The sequence below is a fragment of the Microtus pennsylvanicus genome, chromosome 1, assembly GCF_037038515.1.
Source record: "Microtus pennsylvanicus isolate mMicPen1 chromosome 1, mMicPen1.hap1, whole genome shotgun sequence".
Classification (NCBI taxonomy): Eukaryota; Metazoa; Chordata; class Mammalia; order Rodentia; family Cricetidae; genus Microtus; species Microtus pennsylvanicus.
The window spans coordinates 83,068,738-83,090,293 of record NC_134579.1 but is presented as its reverse complement, the minus strand read 5'-3'; the positions used below and the strand labels follow the sequence as shown (position 1 = coordinate 83,090,293).

Here is a 21,556-nt window from a genome sequence, read left to right as displayed (position 1 = left end):
CTCAGGTCACTGGAGGCTGCACCTCCAGAGTGTTCTGCCTAAACTAAATATCCTGAGGGCATCTGAGAGGCATAGCTGAAATCTGGGAAGGAGTGATAGCAGGACACAGGCTGTGTGATTCCTCCAAATAAAAAGCAGAGCCTGTGGCCTGGATCAGTCTGGGGATGGGGCAATAGTTAGTGAGCTCTCAGCATACATTTCATGAGGCCTTGACAGGTGTTGGCTTGTGGACGATGCTAGGTGCTGTGAGTTTATGGTGAGTCTTTGTGCTTAGCCAGCAGGTGCTTGAGTACTGGCTGCTCCTGGGAGCAGCTGCAGGGGCCTAGTCGTCTTGGTGCATCTCAGTGTGTTTCTTAGGTCTGAACTTCCTCACTGCTCCTCTCTAGTCTGGTTTCTTATATTCTGAGACAATTCTGCCTGCCTACATTTATTTGGCATCCTCCGTGTATGTGTGTGTGTGTGTCCTAGCAGTTGGGTTCTGTGGCATTGGTTCTTTCTGTGCCACAGTTTCCAGGTGATCCCACTAAGTTCCCTTAGGGTCAGGGAACTCCACTATGACCAGCGATGGTGCGCCTGGCCCGTGTGCTCACCTTGGCAGCCCATTGGAATCCACTGGAGACTTATATATCTATCCTTAAGTCAGGTCTGCTCGCTGTTAACACTGATTTTGTGCTTTAGACAACCATGTAGCAATAGGAAACTGGGATCAAAAATCGCCGTTCTGAAGACAGGAACAACATTATCATAGATTTCTGGTGGGATCAGACTTGTGACACAGGCTCCCCAGGACTTAACTATTCTATTCCTCCAGGCCCATTAATGGAACTCATGCAGCTCTGGATCACTCCCTTTGCCCCCCTGATTGCTGGTCTGGGGCCACGTCAGCAAGTTTAAACAGCACCAGGTTGTCCTCGTTCATAGCTATCAGAATGTGACATTGACTGTGCTGGGGTGTTTAGGGCACAGCCTGAAATCATAGGATCATTAAGTCCAGAATTCACGGGGTTCTTTGCTCTGGGGCTATGCCCTAATACAGGCTAAATTTTGAGTTGGAGATGGTGAATATGGAGCATAAGAAAGTGATGTTGGATCTACAGAAATTCCCCATGGAGATGAGAGAGGCCTTGTACAAGTGCAAGGAGCTGACTGAGGAAACTGTCTCTGACAGGTGAGTGACTGACTTCACTGGGACTCTATTCCTTGGCAGTGACTGCTTTTGTCATGTTTTTGCCTTTGAACCAAAGTGAGGACTTTCCTTTTGGCCTGTCTCCCTATAAAAAGCAGTCTGTCTTATGCTCTTGACTTGGACCTACTGGACTAGTTTTGCTAAGACTGAAGTATGTGTGAGCCCATCACAACATTGTCCTGCCAGGCTCAGGAGCCTCTCGATAGAAAATCTATTTGTACCATGATAAAGGTGTCAGGCATTTGTTGGTCTTGGGGGCTCTGGTAGGGGTTTACAGAGGTGATCCCATTCTACCCATAGATAGAATATATTTCAATTGGGTCTGCTGTCCTCCCTCACAGAATGTTTGTCTTCTACCTCTCAACCTGCTGATGCTTTCCCAATACCATGGACAGTTAAGTACATGTGGTAGGAGGCAAACCCTACTGTCAGAAGTACATGCATTTCTTTTATTGTAACAGTTTTCAAAAGCAGTCTGAGTCTTTCTGTAATTTGGCCATTCTCTGACATTTGACAGCCACTAGGGTATCCTGGCATGGTGACTGTGGGCTCTGGTCTAGGGCTGTCTGGGGACATGGGAGTTTGCATGGGTGATGTGGGAGATGGAGGCTCGGTAGGTCTCATGGTGTTTTTGTGATGTTTCAGCATCCTCCACAACCAGCTCCTGAATGAGCGAACTCAGTTGAAGAAAAAAGTGAGCATGTTGAGAGAGGAGAACCGAAAGCTATGGAGGGAGCAGATTTCAATGCAAGTGGCCTGTGAGAAGGTGAAGAATCTCTATGAAAAGACCGATGAGAAGTTCTGTGAGCTATGTGATGAGTTGGATAAGGTAGGCTGCAGCAATGTGGGCAGGCTGTCCACCATCAGTAGTAATACACACACACACACACACGCACACACACACACACACACACACACACACGTGATCATCCACCCACTTTTCCAGTAGCTCACTAACATCCTGTCCAATTGTTGATTTCTGTGATTATTCCAAGACTTTCTAAGGATTTAGCATCTTGTGAGATCAATGGCTGGAAACAGCTTTGAAGGAAAAAATCCCCGTGTAAATGTCAAAGGGGAGGTTCTTGTCTACATTTTTTATCTTCTCTCATGTTTCATCAGTTCAACCTCCTTCCCTCCTCCCAGTCATTCACCCCCTGTTCCCCGGAACCCGGGTCCACTCCTCCTTAATTTCCCTTCAGAAAATAGCAGTTCTCCCATGGTTATTTGATCTAATTATTAAAATAACATTAAACCTGGGCTTTGCTCATGTTTGTTACACATTCTAACAATGAGATATATCACCAAATCCTTTTAAAGTCTTGAGATATGATCACACTACATTCCAAAGATTAGCTTTGAACTCACAGTGGAGTTCAGTCCAGACTTTAATGTTCAGTTCTTCTGTCTCAGTCTCTGAGTAGCTAGGATTAAGGGTTTGCATCACAAGCTCAAACTTAGTCTAAATACTTAAATTAAACTGATGCTTGAACCAAATGTCCAAGGTCAGTAGATTATACGTTTGTGCTTTTTTGTTGTTGTTGTTGTTGTTTTTGGTTTTTTCGAGACATGGTTTCCTGTGGTTTTGTACCCTGTCCTGGAACTAGCTCTTGTAGATTAGGCTGGTCTCAAACTCACAGAGATCCGCCTGCCTCTGCCTCCCGAGTGCTGGGATTAATGGCGTGTGCCACCACCGCCCTGCTTGTATTTGTGTTTTTAAGACATAGGTGCTAAATTATAGTCATCTCAAAAGCATCGGTGAAAATATAATTTAAGATGCTTTGTCATTAGTAGACATGTAGCTTTAAGACGAATAACATAAAGGTAGCTTTCATTCATTTAACCGTTCAACAGTCTATGTTGGGAGTCCCATAAATGCCAGGAAGGAAGCTATACCTGCAGCAAACAGATAAGATGTCTGTCCTGAAGGATCTGATGAAGTTATTACCTTTGATTCATCTCTTACATTATAGCTGGTGTCTGCTCGGTGCAACCCTCCAGCTCTCATTGCGTTTGAGACCTCCAGGAACAGAGGATTTTCCTGCAGGAGGCAGAATCTAACCCTTACTAAGGATCTGTCCATAAATTTTACTCTTCCCGGAAAAGGCAATTTTACCTCCTTCCCACTAGCCATGGCCTATGAATCCCAGCTATAAGTGAAAAATATTATATGCCATCGAATCATAGGGATTCCTGCTCCTTGTTAATATTTTAGAGGAAGAAAATTTTAAGCTCTCCTTTTGGGTAGAGATTACACAGTTAATAACTCTGTTTTAAAGTGTTGTAACTCTTCAACGATTCACATTTGTTTATTGAGTGAACATTTCCTTTTATTGACAATAAATTATTCTCACATACCATAGTTTTCTCTACCGCCACTTCTCCCAGCTCCTATAAACCTCTCTTTTTCCAGATCTGCTACCCTTTGTTTTCTTTCCAGAAAAGAACAGGCAAGCATGACAAAACAAGAAAAAGGCCTTCATACAGAGGCTGGACAAAGCTTTCTAATAGGATGAAAGGCATCCCAAGAGCAGACAAAAGAGTCAGAGACACACCACACCCACTCCCACTATTAAGAGTCCCACCAAAACACCAACATATATGCAGAGAACGTGGTGCAGACCCATGCAGGCCCCATACATAACTCTGTGAGCCTATGTAAGCCCTGTTTTCTTGATTCAGTGGGCCATGTTCTCCTGTTGCCCTCCAGACCATCATTCCCGCTTACTCCTAAAATCCGCACCCCCACCCATTTCTTCTGAAAGTTTTCCTGAGCTCCAATGGGTAGGACTGATAGAAAGTTTGAACTTAGATACTCACTTCCAAACAACTACTGCTAGAGAAAAGCTCTCTGATGAGGACCAGCAAGGCACCAATCTATGAGTATAGCAGAACATTGATAGGAATATTAGTAATCAGTTCATTGATTTTTTTTTAGTTATGTTTGCTTATGTGCTATGTCTCTGGGCTCTTTGGTCTCCAGATTTTAGCCATCCAGGGATTATAGGGCATGGACTGCCTCACCTTGCATGAGCCTCAAGTTAAGTCAGACATTGTATGGCCACTCTCTCAAGTTCTGCACCAACAGTGCCCCAGCATAACTTGCCGGGGGACAGACTGTAAGTCAAGGTTTTTGTGGCTGAGTTGATGTCATGTTTCTCTTTCTGTAACCTGCACAGTACCTTCCCATGCCAAAGAGACTAGAGCATATGGGTGAAGGCTCCATGCAGGCAACAGCTTGCTCTCTCTAGGTTCAATGATGTGTAGATATTGTCCACAACAATGGGACCCCACTGTTAGTTTTCAGAGAGCAACACTCTGTCCTAGCATGAGCCGGAGCTGTATAGGGATCTCCACAGAATCCCCTCCAGCCAAATATTCAACTGAATGCAATCCAGTCTCAGCACTGGAAGACTTTCTTGGCTACAGAATTTGGTCAGTTCAGACTCTATATGTTCCACTACTAGGATTCTACCCTAGGATCCCCCATATAGATTACAGGAAGTTTTATCTGTACTAGCTTTCCATAGTAGCCTCTGGGAGCCCCCCAACTCCAACACTCTCTCTCCACACTCTCTCCCTCCATCCCTCCCCCCTACAGGATCCCTTTCAATTCCCTCCCAACCCAACCAAAATTTACTGGCAAAATCTAATCTATTTTCTTTTCCCAGGGAAACTCTTCTGTTTCCTCTAGTGACCTTCTCTTTACCTAACTTTTCTGGGTTGTAGAAAGTGGCTTGATTATCAATTACTTAACAACTGATGCCCACTTCTAAGTAAATATATATAATATGTGTTTTTCAGGATCTCAGATATCTCTGTCAGCATGATTTTTTTCTAGCTCCACCCATTTGCTTATAATAGCAATTGGATATCACTTTTCAAAGAGCCAAGTAATATATTCTTCTGTAAATGTACTGCCCGTTCTTTATCCTTTCTTCCATTGAGGGACATCAAGGTTGTTTCCAGTTTCTGGTTATTATGAATAAAGCCAGAGTGAAGATATTTGAGCAAGTGTTCTTGTGATAGGAGAGAGCATCCTTTAGATATATGTCCAAGAACGGTGTACCTAGATTTTGAGGTAAATCAGTTCCCAATTTTCTGAGGAATCGCCATGTTGATGCCATAGAGGCTGGTCAACTCTGGACTCCCGCTAGAAATGGAGGAGTGTTTCCTTTGCTACAAATCCACACCACCATAAGCTGTCATTCGTGCCATTGATCTTAGCCATTCTGACAGGTATAAGGTGGAATCTCAAAGGAGTTTTTGGTTCAAATTCCCCTGAAGGGTAAGAATGTTGATCATTTCTTTAAATGTTTCTCAGCTATTTGTGATTCTTCTTTTTTTTCTGTTTCTATCTGTACCACGTTTCATAATTGAACGATTTGGATGGTTGATGTCTAGTCTAATGAATGCTTTGTATATTTTGGATATTAGCCCTCTGTCTGATGAGAGTTGATGAAAATCATTTCCCATTCTTTAAACCTCTATTTTCTCCTACTCATGGTGTTCCTTGCCTTTAAGTTCCCCGAGGTCCTTTATTAATTGTTGATCTTAGTGCTAGTGTTCTCTTCAGAAATCATCTTCTTTGCTGGCATGTTCCAGCTATTCCTTATATTCTCTCCTGTCTGTTTTTGTGTTGAGGTCTTTCTTCATGAAAGGGTCAAAGATTTTTTGGTATCTAGTAAGATGATCACCATATGTTTTTTCTTCATTTTATATGGTAGATTACATTGACTAATTTTCATATGCTGAACTATCCCTACATCTCTAGGTTAAAGACTGATTGATCATAATAGATGATCTTTTTGAAATATTCTTGGATTTATTTGCAAGTATTTTATTGAGTACTTTTTTATCTATGTCCATTAGGGAAATTGGTCTGTAAGTATCTTTGTTGAGTCTTTCTGTGGTTTGGGTATCAAGGTAACTGTGACCTCATAAAATGATTTGGGCACTGTTTTTTCTGTTTTTATTTTGCAAACTAATTTGAGGAGTATTGCCATTCACTATTCTCTTAAAGTATGGTAGAATTCTGTGTGATAGCCATGTGACCCCGGGTTTTTTTTGTGATGTGGAGGGAGGCTTTTAACAATGGCTTCTATTTCACTGGGGAATGTAGGTATATTTACTTATCTGATTTTAATTTAACTTTGATAAATGATTCCTATTGAGAAAATTATTCATTTCTTATAGATAACACAGTGATGAAATACATGATTTAAAGTATGTCCTTGTGATTCTCTGGATTTCCTCAGTATCCGTTGTTATGTCCTCATACGGTTTCTGATTTTATTAATTGGGATATTCTTTGCCTGTCTTTATTTACTTGGATGAGGGTTTATCTATCTTGTTGATTTTCTCAAAGAACCAATTCTTTTTTTTCCAACTTTTTTTTATAATTACAATATTTATATCTACTTTATCTTTTATCATAATTAAGGAAAATTATAATTATATCTATAAATTCTTCAACTCTATCAAAGACTCCAGAAGAATATAATATTACCTAAATAAGAATAATGTACATTGTAAGCAATTTCCAAAACTCTAGAAATGACAGAGACATCTTGCTGCCTGGACAATCACCCAAAGTTCTTCTGTACCGTTGGACCAACCATCCATCTTTAGCCTAAAGGCCCAAAATATCCAACAGACTTTTCCATGAGGCAGAAAATTTCAAAGACAGTTCTGTCTATATTGGCAGTTTGTCAGTCACTTTCGTCTGTGTCCTGCAGGATGTCTAGCAGACTCTTTCATGAAGCAGGAACCCCAAAGGATCATCTCACCTTTAGGCAAGTTCAGCAGTCATTTCTCTATGGGTCCTGCATGTTCAGTTCATCAAACAGTCCAGACAAGAGCAGTTTTTTGCCCAAATGGCTAACAAACATCATAAGAAGCCTCTTCAATGCCAGTCTCCCTCTTGAAGTAATTGGTGCTACCAGGAGCAGATGTGTCTCATTGTCATGAAAAGTCCTAAGTTATTGAAACATTTTAAATGCCATATTTTGTAGTCTTTGAAAGATTTGAAGAATCCCTGTCCATCTGAAATACATCTCTAAACATCTAGAAAATCTAACTCACATGACTAGAAGCTTGACTATCATAGAGGATTATCTATTAGCCTATATTTTTAATTATACATTACATTTTTATTTTATTTTTTTATTGATAAAAGAAGAATAAAGAAAAAAACAAATTTCCACCTCCTCCCAGCCTCCCCTTTCCAACCCCCTCCTCCCACTCTTCTCCCCCTCCTCCCACTCTTCTCCCCCTCCTCCCACTCTTCTCCCCCTCCTCCCACCCCTCTCCCCTTCCCCCCACTGCTCTCCCCCTCCCTCTCCAGTCCAAAGAGCAGTCAGGGTTCCCTGCCCTGTGGTAAGTCCTAGGTCCTCCCCCCTCCGTCCATATCTAGGAAGGTGAACATCCAAACTGGCTAGGCTCCCACCAAGCCAGCAAATTGCGTAGGATCAAAACTGTGTGCCATTGTCCTTGGCGAAAGAACCAATTCTTTCTTTCACTTATTTTTGTACAATTATCTTTATTTCTATTTTATTGGTTTAGGTGTAAGTTTGATTATTTCTTCTGGTCTAATCCTCTTGGACATATTTCCTTTTGTTCAATGGCTTTGAGGTGTTACTATTAAGTATGATATCTTCCCATTTTTAATGTAGGCACTTAGTGCTCTTACACTACTTTCATTGTGTCCCATACGTTTGCATAGGTTATGTATTCATTTTCATTGAATTCTAGAAAGTCTTTAATTTCTTTCTTTCTTTCTTTTTTGGTCCACTTTTCATTCAATATAGAGATCTTCAATTTCCATGAACTTATATATGCTTTCCTTTCTTTAGTTGTTGATATACAGTTGTATTCTCTAATTGTCTGATAAATATCTGTTAAGTGTATTTGGTTTAAAACTTCAGTTAATCCAGAGTGTATTAATTTTTGTCTGCATGACCTGTACACTGATGACATGCACATTGGTGAGACTGAGATTATTATTGGTAATAATTTCCATATTAGCATGTGGAAATCAATATGTGTTTTAAGCTATAGTAATGTTTATCTTAAAAATTTAGTTAGGGCATAGATGGTAAGAATTGAAATGATGGCCAGGTGGTGGTGGTGCAGACTTTTAATCCCAGGTCTTGAAAAACAGAGGGAGGCAGATCTCCTTGTGTTCAAGGCCAGCCTAGCCTACAAGAACTAGTTCCAGGACAAGCTCCAAAGCTATGGAAAAACCCTGTCTCAAAAAATTTTTTTTAAAAAATTAAAATGTTATCTTTGTGGTGTGTCCTTCCCCATGTCTTTTGATTAATTTTGGTTTGAGGTCGATTTTGTTAGGTATTAAAATAGCTACACCAGCTTGTCTTTTAGGTACATTTGCTTGGAAGATTTTTTTTCCAATTCCTTACCCAGAGGTAATGTCTATAATTGATGTTGAAGTTTGTTTCTTGTATGCAGAAGAAAAATGGATCCTGTTTCTGCATCCATTCTGTCATTCTGTGTATTTTTATTAAGGAAATGAGACCATTGATACAGAGAAATATCAAATGATTAATTCTTGTTATTTTGCCGAATGTGTATATTGTTGTACATGTATATCCAGAAGTGTGCGTTGAGGAGTGAGTGTGCGTGTGTGTGTGTGTGTGTGTGTGTGTGTGTGTGCATTTGAGTGTTCAACCCTCCACTAAGAACATAATCTTTGTAATGAACAGAAACAGGATATATTGGTGGAAAGACGACAATTCCTGCTGAAGCTGAGGGATCTGGTCACCAAACATATAGAAATGGCTGAAAAGCTGCAGAATCCCTTCGCTGTCTCCCAGATGAGGTAGGATCCCAGGCCACGAAGAGGGAGTTATATCAAGTAGTTCCCCAGTACCTGAATCTCTGTCCTATTTGGGTTCCTGGCCATTTGCATGACTTTTCAGTCAAAGCCAGGGAAAGAACATCTGAGAGTATTGGGCTGGCTCAGTCAACAGATATGTCTGCACAGGAAGCAATATGTGTTATCCTTAATCTTTCTCAATTGTGTGCACTTCAATTCTGAGTGCTCTCGTGTGTTCTGAGTGCATTGATCCTTCCTATGGTAGTCCCAGACCTAATAGAGGCAGTGTTAATTGTGGAAGACGGTGTCTCCTCCTGCCACTTTATTTTCCTCCAGGAGTATCAGCTTTAGAGATAAAATCCTACACTTGGGCAGATTAGTATACAGCACCTTCTTATTGATTATGGGTTCTCTGCAGTTTCCATCTGTTTCCTGTAAGGTTTCTCTGGAATTAAAATCACATTTAGAGTTTGACATGTTGAATCCAAGGAAGTTTCTGTGCTGAAGGAATAAGCCCAGCCTTCACTGCAGTGTTGTGTTTGCTCCTCTTCAGGGCCTCATACAGTTAATTTCCCAGGTTGCTCACAGTTTCCTGGCATCTGTTCAAGGCCTGTGACCCAGACATTGCTATACTGCTGTTTTTTTTCAAAAGAATGTATCTAAACTATTGGAGTAATGGGCTGTTTTTCTAGTTCACCACAGTGTGTATTTCTCAGCTCACTTTCTAGCAGTTGTAAAGGTGGAGAAAAAAAGAAACTCAGGTGCTGTCTTATCCTTGAAGAAGCAAGGAGTGAATGAGCCCAGCTCAAATGTAATGCTGGATTTCCCAGTTGAGGAGAGCTGGTGAGACCTCAAAAGCTGACAGGGAAGGTCCTTAACAGACCTGTGTCCCAGCCATTTTCCTCCCCTAATATGAAAACCTCCAGCATGATCTGGCCACAGTCCAGGATGAGAGCCTCCTGCAGACAGATCTGCTGCAGCAGGAGCCCTGAGTGTGCCAGGCCAATGAGCCACCATTGACTCCTGTCCCCTGCAACCTAGGCATTCATGGGGTGGGTTTTCTTCCTTGATGTTTGTTTCCCATGTGTGGACAGTCCCTGGTTTTGTCTAGGCTGTGGTCCAGTGAGGCTTCCTATGCATCTGATTGCCTTTCCTTCTCTGACAGCTCCGCTTTGGAGAACTGAGGAGGCTGAAGGAAGCTTCACACATTCTCCACTTGATCAGCAACACCTACTGAGAAGCAGACCCCTCCTTGTAGCTGTGAAATAACCAGTGAGGAAAATCTCCACCTACTGCAGGGGATCCATCGCCAATCTGATTCATGTTCTGTTGGCCCAATATTCCTGGAGAAAGGAAATCATGAGAAAGAAGCCTGACATTCAGAGGACCCACCAAGAATGACTCCAAATCCCGACATTGGTCAGCAGGTGGACCCTGAGTGGCGCACAGCAGCATGGGGAGGATATGCTGCTGAGCAAGGCTTCCTCTGTCAGTTTACTCTCCATGTCTTTAGTAAGCCGGCTGCGCCCTCCATATGTGGTGAGGACTCTCACGAGAAAGACTGTACTGATGCCGAGCTGTAGTCTGTACACACCACAGGGAAAAGAACAGGATTCCCTCTCCTGTGAGTGCTGAGGGAGACTCCATGTCACAGGAAAGTGTTGGTGAAGATAACGCAGTACAGAGACTACAGCATCCCTCACCTGTGTTAGTCATTGATCATCTATAAAGAAAATGTCAGGGGATTCTCCAGTTTCACATCCTGGACTGGCACGTCAGTCCTGAGAAAGGGTCTATAGAGGAGGTTTGGTCACCTTTGGTGTCTTTAGGGAGCCAGATGCTCTCTATTGATTTTTTGGATCTAGAGCTAGAGACTATTTTTAGTTTAATTGGAGCAAGGGTTTTCGTTTGGGTTTGGTTTTCATTTGTTTGGATAGTTTTTTCTTTGCTTTGGTTTAATTTTTGTTCTTGGTTTTTAAATAATTTATTCTTGTTGTTTTAATAGTTGGCTAAGGCTCTACCCTGTATATACTGACTACCCTTTCTAAAGTTCCTATTGAGTATAATGAGTATTTTTATGAATAAAATCAATATTCGACTCCTCGGTTTTACAGCCTTTATTGAGTCAGATGTGGGGTTGCTCTCCTGTGACTACAGAACTCATGGGCAGAGATGGATTTCTGCACGTTCCAGGAGCCTTGGTTACACAGCGGTTTCGCATTTAGGCAGGTCTGCACACGTCTACACAGGAGGGTAGTACCTTGGATGTGGATGGCCTGACCTACTCCTGTCTTTACTACCAAGACTTTCTGTTACAGTCATATTTAAGAGAATGTCATGAAGAAGGGATCTGGAAAGAAAGGAACTCTTCGTTCTGCACTACATTAGTTCTATCCTGGTGTCCAATCACAATTGCACATTGTGATCCTGGGATAGCAAACCACTGAAATTTGCCTTTGAAATGCATGAGCAAAGAGTGTCCACAGCAGAGGGGAACTGCTGAGCTGAAAGTTTGTATTCTGGAGATGCCTTCCAACCTCTCACTCCTAAACCATGTATGTCACAAGGGGAAGCTGTAGAGTAAGGCCTGCTCCAACACTGTCATCTACTTACAGTAGGAATATTGGGAACAGAGTCAGAAGGATTCATTCAAAGCTCTGAAATGGTCCCACCCATTGTTTTATGTCACAAAACAGTTGATAAAATTCCATAAGGCTGTTTCATATAGGTTACTCAAAACATCATTTCATCTGCTAAATTTAAGAAGTGTGAGTTTATGGTTTAGAGAGATTGTTCGGTAGGTAAGGGCACTTGGGTTTGGTTCCAAGCTTCATAAGGGGGCTCACATCCTTTTGAATCTAAAATTCCAGGGGACCCAATACCTTCTGACCTCAGCACCAATCATGCATGTAGAGCATATACATGTGTGAAAACATTCACACACAGGCATACATGTAAAAATAAATGTGAGTGATACAAACTAACTTAATGCTACAAGGCAGATGAGAAACCTCGTCTACTTTTACTATTAAATAATATCTCCAGCTTTTTCTCAGGCTATCTCAGAATTTAGCATACTACATTTGCATCAAATACCAAGGTTGCTGATTTTATTTTTTCTAATAAGACCCTAGAGTAAAAGCTTGATTATAAATATACAACAGTATAAAAATTATAAAAAAAGTACAAGAAAAGGGAGGGGAATGGAGAAAAATGTATAGCTCAAAAAAAAAGACAATAAAAAAGAAAAAAAGGTACAGTTGTTGTAAATGCTTCCTCTTTCATTTAACGTTAGTTTGTAGAGTAGTCTCAATGCTAATTTTCAGTGTGAATTACAATAAAGAGTAGGACAGATCTGAGTCATCAGAACTTAGGTAATGCTGTAGCATTTCAAAATATTTCACTATTTCTAGGGGAAAGTCATGCTACTGAATTAATAGTAATAGTGTACCCAGACATTTTAAAATGCGTAACCACTGCCCCTCCACAGAAAGACTAGACATGTGCTTTATCATACAACAGTCCCAACTCTGTCCCCGGAAATCCTCCTAATTTCATTTATTTGGTGGTGTTAAACAATTAAAAAGACTCTTTACAGCACCGTCCAGCTCTCCTATGAAATACTCAGCATCCTAAATATTCTGTCCACTTTTGTCTTGCAGTAAAAACTAAGCACTGGCTTAGAGTTTGGTGGGTGGGCGGATGGGTATCCAATTTAAAACTGCATTAGAAACTGTCTTTTGGCAGGATGGTAGGTATCCAAGTTAAAAATAGAAAGGTCAGTGTGTTATTTTGTAGTCTTTTCAAAGTTTAAATTGTGCTTTGTCCCCTTCTCCATGATGCTCAGTCACCACTCCTGAGTGGAGATGGGAGAGGCTTCTCATGAGCTGCTTTCTACTGCTGCAGCAAGACTTGAAGACATATGTATCATTGAGGACTTCCCCAAATTGGCCCTTACACAGAATCCCACAACACATTTTCTGTTTTTTCCAGTACGTAATATAGAAAATGTAAAACCTTGAGTATTATTAGAGCTAGAAGTCATCTCTGTATCTGAAATGTCATCTCACTGGTTACTGTAGCAGGGAAACTGAATTGCAGAGCACTTGAACTGTGTTGGGATTTTGATGGGGATTGCATTGAATCTCTAGATGGCGTTTGGTAGGATTGCCATTTTTATTATGCTGATCATAACTATCCAAGAGCATGGGAATTCTTCTCATTTTCTGGTATCTTCTTCAATTTCGTCAAAGACTTTCTCAAATATGTCTTTCACTTCTTTGTTTAGGAATACCCCCAAGATATTTTATGTTATTTGTGGCTATTATGAAGGGTGATATTTCTCTGGTTTCTTTCTCAGCTTCTTTATCATTTGTATATAGGAGGGCTACTGATTTTTCTGAGTTGATCTTGGATCCCCCCACATTAGTGAAGGTATTTATCAGCTGTAGAAGTTCCCTAGTAAAGTTTTTGGCGTCACTTATGTAAACTATCATATCATCTGCAAATAACAAAAGTTTGACTTCTTTCTTTCCAATTTGAATCCCCTTGTTCTTTTTGTTGTTGTTGATGATGAATTATTGCTCTAATCAGAACTTCAAGAACTATGTTGAATAGTTATGAAGAGAGTGGACAGCCTTGTCTTGTTTCTGATTTTAGTGGAATCGCTTTGAGTTTCTCTCCATTAATTTGATGTTGACTATCTGCTTGTTGTCTATTGCTTTTATTGTGTTTAGATATGTTTAAAATCATTTTATTTTGCTTCTTCTGGGGTAGGTTGATCTTAGTTTTCCTGATGTATGGCTACTGGGTTCTGGTGTTACCATGTTGATTTCTAGGCTGTTGGATGAATTCTTGCATTGGCACCTACCCATCTCTTCCTTCAATTGATGCCGTTATTGACTTTACATATTGGTCTAATTCTTACCGTGGCTGTTTGTGTCTTGGAAACTGTTCTTTGTCTGTTCTGTACTGTCACTGTCTGTGTTGCAGGGGTATCTGTGCAGCCTACCTGTAGAAAACTGTCCTGCTGGCTGGCAAGAAAAACTGAGGTAGGTGGCAGAGGCTTCCAGGGATTTGCCCTGGTTTGGAGAGCCTAAATAGTTTGGTGTCCTTCTGGGTGGCTGTCACTCACCTGATTGCTTCTGTATAGTAGCAGGCTGTGTTTACCTTTCCACTGAGGTTGCATGGGGGATATGGCAGTTTGGGGGCAGGGTGGGATTTGTAGCTTACAGGGTCTGATGATCGGGGTGGGGATAATGGAGAAGCCTACTTGCAGGAACCTCTCCTGTTTAGGGTAATGAAGCAGAGGCAGGTGTGGGAAGGGCCCAGGGTTTTGCCCCAGTATGGAGGGCCTGGAGAGAGGATGTCCTGTCAGCTGGCTGGTCACTCTCTGTAGCAGCAGGCTGGGCTTCATTATGTTTTGATATTTATCTTCTTCTATCTATATGATTTTTTCTCAGGCTACTTCGTCTATAGTTCTCCATGTTTCTGTTTCTTTTTTTTAAATTAATTAATTTATTTTTTCATTGAGAAAAGAAAGAAAAAAAACCAAGTTTCCACCTCCTTCCAGCCTCCCATTTCCCTCCCCCTCCTCCCACCCTTCTCCTTCTCTCCCCACCCTTCTCCCACTCCTCCCACTCCTCTCCCTCTCCCTCTCCAGTCCAAAGAGCAGTCAGGGTTCCCTGCCATGTGGTAAGTCCTAGGTCCTCCCCTCTCCGTCCATATCTAGGAAGGTGAACATCCAAACTGGCTAGGCTCCCACAAAGCCAGCACATTGTGTAAGATCAAAACCCCGTGCCATTGTCCTTGGCTTCTCAGCAGCCCTCATTGTTCGCCATGTTCAGAGAGTCCAGTTTTAACCCATGCTTTTTCAGTCACAGTCCAGCTGGCCTTGGTGAGCTCCCAGTAGATCAGCTCCACTGTCTCAGTGGGTGTGTGCACCTCTCGTGGTCCCCACTAGTTTGCTCATGTTCTCCCTCCTTCTACTCCTCCTTGGGACCTTGGGAGCTCAGTCCAGTGCTCCAGTGTGGGTCTCTGTCTCTATCTCCATCCATCACCAGATGAAGGTTCTATGATGATATGCAAGATATTCGTCAGTATTGTTATAGGCTAGAGTCATTTCAGGTTCCCTATCCTCAGCTGCCCAAGGAACTAAATGGGGACCTCAGCTTGGGCTCCTGGGAGCCACTCTAGGTTCAAGTCTCTTGCCAACACTAAGGTGACTCCCTTAACTAAGGATTGTGCTTCCGTGCTCCCCTATCCAACCTTCCTTTATCCCAATCATCCTTTTTCCCCAAGTTCCCCCCATCCTCCCCTTCTCCCTTTTCTCACCCCATCTCCCATTACCCCCATCCCAACCCACTCCCAAGATCGCAATTTTCTCCCCGGCAATTTTGTCTACTTCCCATAGCCAAGAGGATAACTATATGTTTTCCTTTTGGTTCACCTTCTTACTTAGCTTCTTTAGGATCACCAATGGAATTGTATAGAAGACCCGAATTTTAACCCACAAACCATGAACACCTCATTTTTGATAAAGGAGCCAAAAGTATACAATGGAAGAAAGTATCTTCAACAAATGGTGCTGGCAGAACTGGATGTCAACCTGTAGAAGAATGAAAATAGACCCATATCTATCACCATGCACAAAACTCAAGTCCAAATGGATCAAAGACCTCAATATCAGTCCGAATACACTGAACCTGATAGAAGAGAAATTGGGAGGTACCCTACAACAGATGGGCACAGGCGATCGCTTCCTAGGTATAACCCCAGCAGCACAGACATTAAGGGCAACATTGAATAAATGGGACCTACTGAAACTGAGAAGCTTCTGTAAAGCAAAGGACACTGTCACTAAGACAAAAAGGCAACCCACCGACTGGGAGAAGATCTTCACCAACCCCGCAACAGACAAAAGTCTGATCTCCAAAATATATAAAGAACTCAAGAAACTAGGCTTTAAAATGCTAATTAACCCAATTAAAAAATGGGGCACTGTTCTGAACAGAGAATTCTCAACAGAAGAATTTCAAATGGCCAAAAGAGACTTAAGGTCATGCTCAACCTCCTTAGCGATCAGGGAAATGCAAATCAAACCAACTTTGAGATATCATCTTACACCTGTCAGAATGGCTAAAATAAAAAACTCCAATGATAATCTCTGCTGGAGAGGCTGGGGAGGAAGGGGTACCCTCATCCATTGCTGGTGGGAATGCAATCTTGTGCAACCTCTTTGGAAATCAGTGTTTCGGTTTCTCAGGAAATTCGGGATCAACCTACCCCTGGACCCAGCAATACCCCTCCTGGAAATATATCCTAAGAGATCCCCTATCATATGACGAGAGCATTTGTTCAACCATGTTCGTATTATTTTGTCAGGAGCCAATTTCCTCCTAAAATCATTACAGGAACCATCACCCTGGGGAGTCTGCAGAGAACCCCACACCCCTAATTGTATTAAGAATGGTTCTATTGACAGAACCTACCCCACACCCAAATTGGCTGTTAATGAGAGCTATCTGTTAGCGGAACCCACCCCGCATTCCAAACTATCTCGAGAACTAGGTGTGTCATCTCCTAGTTGCGACTTCTTGGCCTACAGTGACCTGACCGAAGGTAACCTGGCTACGTGATCAACGAGAACCATGTGACCAACGTGAACCACGCGGCAAGAGCCCAGAACCCTGTGCCCATCCCCCAACTCTTTACTCTATATAAAGCTATACCCCATCTGTAATAAACGGAGGCTTTGACAAACCTTGCATGGCCTTCTTCCTGTCTCCTAGCCCATATCTTCCAGGTAGTGCCTCTCCGTGACCCTGGAATAACTGAACTGCCAGGCGGGTTACTAACCCTAGACTAAGTAGCCCGCCCAAGGCAATCGACATTATTTGTAATAGCCAGAACCTGGAAACAACCTAGATGCCCCTCAATGGAAGAATGGATGAAGAAAGTGTGGAATATATACACATTAGAGTACTACGCTGCGGTAAAAAACAATGACTTCTCGAATTTTGCATACAAATGGATGGAAAAAGAAAACACTATTCTGAGTGAGGTAACCCAGACCCCAAAAGATGAACAAGGGATATACTCACTCATAATTGGGTTCTAGCCATAAATAAAGGTCAGTGAGTCTATAATTTGTTGTCCTAAAGAAGCTAGATAAGAAGGTGAACCCAAAGAAAAACATATAGCTATCCTGCTGGGTATGGGAAGTAGACAAGATTGCCGGGCAAAAATCGGGATCTTAAGGGTAGGGTGGGAGGGGGGTAAGGGGAGATGGGGAGAGAAAAGTGAGAAGGGTAGGATGGGGAGAACTTGGGGAAACGGGATGATTGGGATAAAGGAAGGTTGGATAGGGGAGCAGGGAAGCACATATCTTAATTAAGGGAGCCATCTTAGGGTTGGCAAGAGACTTGACTCTAGAGGGCTTCGCAGATGTCCAGGGAGATGTTCCCAGTTAGTTCCTGGGGCAGCTGAGGATAGGGAACCAGAAAGGGCCCTATCCTATAGCCATACTGATGAATATCTTGCATATCACCATAGAACCTTCGTCTGGTGATGGATGGAGATAGAGACAGAGACCCACACTGGAGCACTGGACTGACCTCCCAAAGTCCCAATGAGGAACAGAAGGAGGGCAAACATGAGCAAAGAAGTCATGACCACAAGGGGTGCACCCACCCACGGAGACAGTGGGGCTGATCTATTGGAGCTCACCAAGGCCAGCTGGACTGGGACTGAAAAAGCATGGGATAAAACCGGACTCTGAATATGGCGGACAATGAGGGCTGCTGAGAAGCCAAGGGCAATGGCACTGGGTTTTGATCCTAACTCATGTCCTGGTTTTGTGGGAGCCTAGCCAGTTTGGATGTTCTCTTTCCTAGACCAGGATGGAGGGGGGTGGACTTTGACTTTCCACAGGGCAGGGAACCCTGACTACTCTTCAGAGTGGAGAGGGAGGGGGAGAGGAGTGGGGGGAGGGGAGGGTGGGTGGGGGGCGGGGGAAGGAGGGGGGAGGGCGGGAGGAGTGGGAGGCTGGGAAGAGGCGGAATATTTTTTCTCAATAATAAAAAAAAAGAAAAAGAAAAGAAAAAAAAGAAAACACAATAATAAACATAATCCAGACTCTGTGTATATTCCATCTTTATATGATTTATTTTTCTTTACTACTTTAATCTATGACTGTTTGTACTCTTTATATTACTTTTACTGTTTCTTTAAAGACTTTTTTTTAAAGCTATTTCCTTTTTTAACTCTCTATACTTTGCATTAACACAACTTTGGAATGTGCAGTATGTTATGTTTGAGTAGGTAAAATATATGTCAGCTGTTATATATTCAGGTTTATCTCTTTACATTTGTAACCAGGAGTTTTACAAGGTCTCCCTTGATAAATTCTTATCTCCACCAATCTTCAATGAATCCCCAGCCTTTTGTGTTTTTATGGAAACAAGGCATGACATCTTTCCCATTGTAACATATTTTTTTGACTTCTACTTTGAAGTTAAGGCTTTTACAATTATATAGTTTGGTTTAATTTAGCAGTTTCTATAATTCAATGTCTCTCAATAGCTATTGTTCACTCCTCAACAATCAAAAACTAGAGAAACTAAATAAGAAGGTGAACCCAAAGAAAAACATATAGCTATCCTCCTGGTTATAGGAAGTAGACAAAATTGCTGGGCAAAAATTGGGAACTTGGCGGTGGGGTGGGATGGGGGAAAGGGGAGATGGGGAGAGAAAAGTGAGAAGGGTAGGATGGGGAGAACTTGGGGAAACGGGATGATTGGGATAAAGGAAGGTTGGATAGGGGAGCAGGGAAGCACATATCTTAATTAAGGGAGCCATCTTAGGGTTGGCAAGAGACTTGACTCTAGAGGGCTTCGCAGATGTCCAGGGAGATGTTCCCAGTTAGTTCCTGGGGCAGCTGAGGATAGGGAACCAGAAAGGGCCCTATCCTATAGCCATACTGATGAATATCTTGCATATCACCATAGAACCTTCGTCTGGTGATGGATGGAGATAGAGACAGAGACCCACACTGGAGCACTGGACTGACCTCCCAAAGTCCCAATGAGGAACAGAAGGAGGGCGAACATGAGCAAAGAAGTCATGACCACAAGGGGTGCACCCACCCACGGAGACAGTGGGGCTGATCTATTGGAGTTCACCAAGGCCAGCTGGACTGGTACTGAAAAAGCATGGGATAAAACCGGACTCTGAATATGGCGGACAATGAGGGCTGCTGAGAAGCCAAGGGCAATGGCACTGGGTTTTGATCCTACCTCATGTTCTGGCTTTGTGGGAGACTAGCATGTTTGGATGCTCACCTTCTGAGACCTGGATGGAGGGCGGAGGACCTTGGACTTCCTACAGGCAGGGAACCCTGACTGCTCTTAGGACTGGAGAGGGAGGGGGAAGTGAGGGGGAAGGGAAGAGGAGTGAGGGGAGGGGTAGGGAAATGGGAGGCGGGGAGGAGGCAGAAATTTTTTCGATAAATAAATAAATAAAAATGAAAAAAGAAATTAAAGTCAACAGGACACTACATAGGATCCAGACTCTGTGTATGTCCTTCTATAGGTTGCTTGTATTTTTATATTATTTTATTCTCTTTAAAATACTTTATTTTTTATCAACTAGCTTTTCTTTTCTTTGTGGATACCCATCTTTTTTTCTCTGTAAACCTACACATATTTTTTATGTATTTTTTTTATTGATAAAAGGAGAATAAAGAAAAGAAAGAAAAAAAAACAAATTTCCACCTCCTCCCAGCCTCCCATTTCCCTCCCCCTCCTCCCATTCTTCTCCCCCTCCTCCCACCCCTCTCCCCTTCCCCCCACTTTTCTCCCCCTCCCTCTCCAGTCCAAAGAGCAGTCAGGGTTCCCTGCCCTGTGGTAAGTCCTAGGTCCTCCTCCCTCCGTCCATATCTAGGAAGGTGAACATCCAAACTGGCTAGGCTCCCACAAAGCCAGCACATTGCGTTGGATCAAAACCGCGTGCCATTGTCCTTGGCGTCTCATCAGCCCTCATTGTTCGTCATGTACAGAGAGTCCAGTTTTATCCCATGCTTTTTTTGGTAACAGTCCAGCTGGCCTTGGTGAGCTCCCAGTAGATCAGCTCCACTGTCTCAGTGGGTGGGTGCACCCCTCGTGGTCCCGACTTCTTTGCTCATGTTCTCCCTCCTTCTGCTCCTCCTTGGGACCTTGGGAGCTCTATCCAGTGTTCCAGTGTGGGTCTCTGTCTCTATCTCCATCCGTCGCCAGATGAAAGTTCTAGGATGATATGCATGATATTCGTCAGTATTGCTCTAGGATAGGGTCATTTCAGGTTCCCTATCCTCAGCTGCCCAAGGAACTAACTGGGGGCCTCAGCTTGGGCACCTGGGATCCCCTCTAGGGTCAAGTCTCCTGCCCATCCTAAAGTGGGTCCTTTAACTAAGAAATGGGGTTCCGTGCTCCCCTATCCAACCTTCCTTTATCCCGATCCTCCTGTTTCCCCAAGTCCCCCCTCCTTTCCTTCTCCCTTTTCTCACCCCATCTCCCCTTACCCCCATCCCACCCCACCCCCAACATCCCACTTTTCTCCCCGGCAATTTTGTATACTTCCCTTATCCAAGAGGATAACTATATGTTTTTCCTTGGGTTCACCTTCTTACTTAGCTTCTTTAGATTCACCTATTGTAGACTCCGTGGTCCCTATTTATGGCTAGAAACCAATTATGAGTGAGTACATCCCATGTTCATCTTTTTGGGTCTGGGATACCTCACTCAGGATAGTGTTTTCTATTTCCATCCATTTGCATGCAAAATTCGAGAAGTCATTGTTTTTTACCGCAGCATAGTACTCTAATGTGTGTATATTCCATACTTTCTTCATCCATTCTTCCATTGAAGGGCATCTAGGTTGTTTCCAGGTTCTGGCTATTACAAATAATACTGCTATGAACATAGTTGAACAAATGCTTTTGACATATGATAGAGCATCTCTTGGGTAAATTCCCAAGAGTGGTATTGCTGGGTCGAGGGGTAGGTTGATCCCGAATTTCCTGAGAAACCGAAACACTGATTTCCAAAGAGGTTGCACAAGATTGCATTCCCACCAGCAATGGATGAGTGTACCCCTTCCTCCACAGCCTCTCCAGCAAAGGCTATCCTTGGTGTTTTTGACTTTAGCCATTCTGACAGGTGTAAGATGATATCTCAAAGTTGTTTTGATTTGCATTTCCCTGATTGCTAAGGAGGTTGAACATGACCTTAAGTGTCTTTTGGCCATTTGAACTTCTTCTGTTGAGAATTCTCTGTTCAGTTCAGTGCCCCATTTTTTAATTGGGTTAATTAGCCTTTTAAAGTCTAGTTTCTTGAGTTCTCTATATATTTTGGAGATCAGACCTTTGTCTGTTGTGGGGTTGGTAAAGATCTTCTCCCAATCAGTAGGTTGCCTTTGTGTCTTAGTGACAGTGTCCTTTGCTTTACAGAAGCTTCTCAGTTTTAGTAGGTCCCATTTATTCAATGTTGCCCTTAATGTCT

At 42.6% G+C, this 21,556-nt stretch overlaps 1 protein-coding gene across 1 annotated transcript; it reads left to right on the top strand.

Moving 5' to 3' along the window:
* The first annotated feature begins 753 nt into the window (after positions 1–753).
* LOC142847275 (disks large homolog 5-like) lies at positions 754–10,603 on the top strand. The gene is made up of 4 exons (XM_075968023.1): positions 754–1,168; positions 1,832–2,015; positions 8,908–9,023; positions 10,534–10,603. Exons 1-4 carry the CDS (start codon positions 1,056–1,058, stop codon positions 10,601–10,603), a joined length of 483 nt encoding a protein of 160 aa, XP_075824138.1. The 5' UTR covers positions 754–1,055.
* Positions 10,604–21,556: the final 10,953 nt, after the last annotated feature.